The sequence below is a fragment of the Salvia miltiorrhiza genome, chromosome 2 (genome assembly GCF_028751815.1).
Source record: "Salvia miltiorrhiza cultivar Shanhuang (shh) chromosome 2, IMPLAD_Smil_shh, whole genome shotgun sequence".
Taxonomy (NCBI): Eukaryota; Viridiplantae; Streptophyta; class Magnoliopsida; order Lamiales; family Lamiaceae; genus Salvia; species Salvia miltiorrhiza.
Genome location: NC_080388.1, coordinates 29,238,206 through 29,243,312, shown reverse-complemented (window position 1 = coordinate 29,243,312; position 5,107 = coordinate 29,238,206). Strand labels below are relative to the sequence as shown.

The 5,107-nt window shown below is 33.1% G+C and overlaps 1 protein-coding gene across 1 annotated transcript; it reads left to right on the top strand.

Annotated features, from left to right (window-relative positions):
- Positions 1–1,372: 1,372 nt before the first annotated feature.
- Positions 1,373–4,203, top strand: LOC131008253 (protein FAR1-RELATED SEQUENCE 5-like). Its single transcript, XM_057935143.1, has 5 exons — positions 1,373–1,397; positions 1,657–2,473; positions 2,809–3,108; positions 3,204–3,670; positions 3,803–4,203. The coding sequence occupies exons 1-5, from the start codon at positions 1,373–1,375 to the stop codon at positions 4,201–4,203; spliced, it is 2,010 nt and encodes a 669-aa protein (XP_057791126.1).
- The last annotated feature ends 904 nt before the right edge of the window (positions 4,204–5,107 follow it).

The window sequence follows — 5,107 nt, the reverse complement described above, 5'->3', positions numbered from 1 at the left end:
TATATAACACTTTTAAGTGTATAAAATAGGAACACATCTTGTCCATTAGATCTTGGTTGATCTTGTGGCTTGAAATTTGTCTAATCATAATATAATTCGTAACAAAAAAAAAACTTCAGATTTGTGCATAGAATATAATTTGTAACAAAAGTACTTTCAATTCGTAATAAGAAAAACGTATGAATTGCAAGAAAAATAATTACGAATTTCGGATCTCTATATAATTTGATCTAGGCCATTAATTTATTATGATCTAATGGACAGGATTTGTTCCTATTTTATACACTTAAAAGTATTTTCATGGTAGCCCACCCTAATATATATATATATATATATATATATATATATATATATATATATATATATATTAGGGTGGGCTACCGTGAGAACACATCTTAAAATAAGAAATAAGAGCAATTTTCAATGTATGAATTTTATGTAGAACGCGTATGAATTCATTGTATAAAGGTATGAATTGTGAAAAATAAATTTTTGCTACATTTGGGATTCGAACTTAGGACCATAAATCCATCCAACAGGGTTACGAATCAACCGTAGATCTTGATGATCTAAGGGCTAAAAATGCTTCTTATTTTATATCCTAAGAAGTGTATTTATTTTAGCCTTCACACACACACACACATATATATAAATATATATATATAGACTACCGTGAAAACACTTCTTAAAATAAAAATAAAAATATTTTTCAATGTACGAATTTTATTTAGAACACGTATGAATTCATCCAACAGGGTTACAAATCGTGAAAAATAAATTTTTGCTACCTTTGGGATTCGAACTCAGGACCACGAATTCATCCAATAAGGTTACGAATCAACCGTAGATCTTGATGATCTAAGGGCTGAAAATTGTTTATATTTTATATTTTAAGAAGTGTTTTTGTTTTAGCCCTCCCATATATATATATATATATATATATATATATATATATATATATATATATATAGGGAAGGGATCAAAAAGAAAGCTAAATGTAAGAAGAATAAGGAATGAAATCCGACCCTTCATTATTCTAATTCCTACGGCTGATGATTAATGTAATATATTGTAGTTATAAATCAATAAAAGGTTAGATTTGTCATAATCTAATTAAGTCTACCGTAAATATCTATCAATAATATGGCAAAATTTTGTTCTTGCCTTAAACTTAGGAAAACATAATACCGAATTCTTTGAGTATCGTCTTTTTTTTTTTTTTTTTTTTTTTTTTTTTTTTTTTTTTGCAGAAAGTCTTACTATCATCGTCGGCGTCCACCATCATCATACTCTATCATTCCGGCGAACTATAAATAACTGGTAAAATCGGCGGCGCAAACATCATTGTCCGTCCATCCGGCAAACCCTGCGAATGGAGATTGGCTCGTGTAGTACAGGTTTGCGGTCGGAATATTTACTTTAATATGAACCCTTCGAATGGAGATTTCCTGTTTTATAGAATTTTACTTTATATTTTAAGTTGGAGAACATTTATATATATGATATTTCCAGTTACACTATTAGACATGCACGGCCAAATTTCGAGTTTCATAAAATTGTATTATGTTTTCCTTCCATGTTCTTTCTTTTCCGTCGGAATTTCCAGTTTGTGCTTAGTGCTATTTCTTTTGTCAACGTTTATTTATATTGTTTTAGGTGAATCGACGACAATTGTAGTAGAAGGACATACCGATCTTTTCATCTCTGACTGTGATGCTAAGGAAAAACCATTTGAGGAGCAGATTTTCGATCTTCAACAAGCTGAGAAGCTTTATGAGGATTACGCAAAAGTCTATGGTTTTATTTCTCGTAAGGCAACCATCAACAGAGCTGACGATGGGTCCATAAGTACTCGATATATGCTTTGTAACAGAGAAGGTGCTCCTAACCATGGTGATTCGTTAATTTTGGTCGAGGGTAACGGAGAAAATAGGAAACGTAAGAGAACATCATTCAAGGTTGGTTGCAAGGCTCTTATCATATTTAAGGCAATGTCTTATGGTTGTTTTAGGGTTGGAACCTTCATTGAGGGTCATAACCATAAGATGGTGTCTGAAACTAGTCGTCATTTTATGTCGAGCAATAGGCAAGTTCATGAAGTTCACCAGTATTTTATTCACGCGGGTATTAGAGCCAACATTGGACCAACTAAAACATTTTGCATTTTTAAAGAGATTGTTCGTGATTATGATAAGGTTGGTTGCACTAGTATTGATTTCAAGAACTATGGTCGAGACTTGAAGGTCTATGTCGCTAGTTCGGATGCCCATATGTTGCTTGAAACATTTAAGGATAGGAAGGAGCTTTGTGATGGATTTCAATATTTTTACGACGTTGATGAGGAAAATCAGCTGAGCCGCCTTCTCTGGACAGATAAACAAGCTGTGATTAACTTAAAAAATTTTGGAGAGGCTGTGTCTTTTGATGCAACATACAACACCAACAAGTTTAAGTTTTTTATCGTGTTGATTCGGTTATGTTTTTATGCTATTCATTATGTGTATAAGCTTATTCGTATTTTCATAATGTTTATTCAGTTTTATGATAGTTAAATTAGTTAAGTAAGCAACGTTTGATTTATTATTTTTTCGAATTTGAACTACTTCATATTCAACTTAATTATACTATTATTCACATATTTTCTTAGTAAATTCAGTGTTTTTTTAATTTTACTGATCATCAATTAGTTATTTTATTTGTTCTCATTCAGTTTGGATTACATAGTTGTTCATATATATATTTACATTATTCGGTATGTTATTGTAGTCTGTTTGGCAAGTCTGATGTTGGATTTTATTATTCTTGTAGGTACAAAATGATTTTTACTCAGTTTACTGGTAGGGACAACCACGGTAAATGTGTGTCGTTTGGTGCGGCAATCATATCACATGAAGACATGGATTCATATGCGTGGGTTTTCAGCAAGTTTACGGAGTGTGTTAGGAATGCTCCTCGTGTGTTTATGACTGACCAAGATCCTGGGTTGAAGAAGGCCGTTGCTCTTGTTTGGCCCGAAACACATCATAGGTTTTGCATGTGGCACATCACGATGAAGGTTGTGGAGAAATTGCCATTTAATTTCAGGGACGATTCTGATTTCAAGTCGAAGTTAAATAAGATCATATGGCTGATACGTTTGACACTCATGAGTTTGAGGAAGAATGGAATAATTTCATAGCTGAATATGGGTTGGGTGATAACAGGTGGTTCTCTTCACTGTATGAGGATCATGCTCTATGGATTCCTGCATATTTTCGTGACATCAGTATGAGTGGGCTGTTTTGCACCACTTCCTTGTCTGAGAGTGAGAATAGCTATTTTAAACGCTTCCTTAGTAAGTTTTCTGATCTAGTTGTGTTGTTTATGAATTATAACAGCGCTTTTGATTCCCAACGAGATACATGTCAGAGGTTAAATTATGAGGATGAGACTGGTGTTCTCCCCATGCTTACAACGATGGCAATCGAGAAACATGCCTCTACATTATATACCATCTCAATTTTCAAGGAGGTCCAGGAGGAGATTGTATCTGCTTTTTCAACATGCATGATGGCAAAGATGGAGGATAACACATTCGTAGTTGATGACAATGTTGACAGCGAATTCACAATTGTGCATGATACAATTACCGATTCTTTGACCTGCAAGTGCAACTTGTTCACCAGGAAAGGTTTTTTATGCAAACACATGTACTACGTGTTGCGGTGGATGAAAGTTGACAAGATTTCGGACAGATACATTGCTAATCGGTGGTGTAAATCTTTTATGTTATCCACACCGTAAGTGATGAATTGTATGTCAGATTCTTCTGCAACCAAAGTAATTGGTAAGCATGATCTATTCCATGTTTTCAGCAAATGTATTGGTCATGTTTCCGGGGATCAAGATTTGATGAAACAGTTGCTAGGTGAATTAAGTGAAGTTGAGAACAAGTTTGCTAAGCTTCATAACGAAAATGCAACGCGAAATTCCAAGGATGTTATATTCCAAGAGTTTTATGGGTCTGTACGACCTGAGGTTCCTACAGTGCTTTCTCCTGCTTTTGCTAAAACCAAAGGTAGTGGAGTCGGTGGTCACAGGAAATCCGACAAGAAGAAGGCAATGATTTTAGCTCAAAAGCCTCTACGCAACTGCAAAAGATGCAATACCATGGGACACCACGACTCTCGGAATTGTCCTACCAAGGCAGTTGTTAACCCATGAAGTTTTTAGCTATTACCTTTTCACATTTTAGTTTGCTTCAATTCATTTGACATTGATGAATTGTTTTGTTGGAATATTGTTCCACTTTATTTTTTTAGAACTATAGTTGACTTGATCAATTACTATTCTGTTCAGTAATTTTATTTTGTAGGTTACAAATTAGTTTAATTGTTCAGAACCATCGTATATGTTAGGTTTCAATTATACAACCAATTTTAGAATTTGCATAGAATTTAGACATAGTCATTTACGATAACTTTTTTAATGAACATCTTTCAAACATTATCTGAATTATAATTCAATTGATCTGAATAACATAACGGAACACCAAATTTATTATCTGAACAACATTCTTCCCCTTTCAAATTTTTAATTCAAAACATCTGAATAATCTAGCAAAATAGAAGAACTTATGAAAATAATTATAACTTTAGAATTTGCATAGAATTTTGTAGTAACCCGCTCTTTTATCAGTATTTTAATTACAGTATTGTGTGTTTATTTACCTATCTGCCAGTAATTGAAGTTTTATATTTTCTATTATGTTTCTGAATTTATGAATCTTGGTGACAAAGTCACTTAGCTAACAGTATGCTTTATTTATTTTCGCGCGTTTAAGACCGCGATGAGAATCTTTGAGTTGATGAATGATTATATATCTGAGTTATAACCAACTTAGCTAAGTTGTGTTATTTATCAAGATGGAGTTTATCTTCGCATGATTTATCAAGTCGTGAATTAATTCCGACTTTGAGGATAATTAAATCCACAGATTTAATTTAAGTATTAGAATAACGAACGCATTAAATCTACGGATTTAATTTAGCATTATCGTTTAGCAAAAACGAAACCCGTTTCTCTACTTCGGAGAAACCAACACTGAGAGGTTTTATTTAAATCATTC

Bases quoted from the DNA above. Each gene is read 5' to 3' on its own strand.
- LOC131008253 (XM_057935143.1), top strand. From the start codon at position 1,373: ATGGAGATTGGCTCGTGTAGTACAG. The intron at 2,474-2,808 runs GTTATGTTTTTA...TTATTCTTGTAG, and splicing joins TTTTTTATCGTGTTGATTCG to GTACAAAATGATTTTTACTC. The intron at 3,671-3,802 runs GTTTTTTATGCA...ATTGTATGTCAG, and splicing joins CAACTTGTTCACCAGGAAAG to ATTCTTCTGCAACCAAAGTA.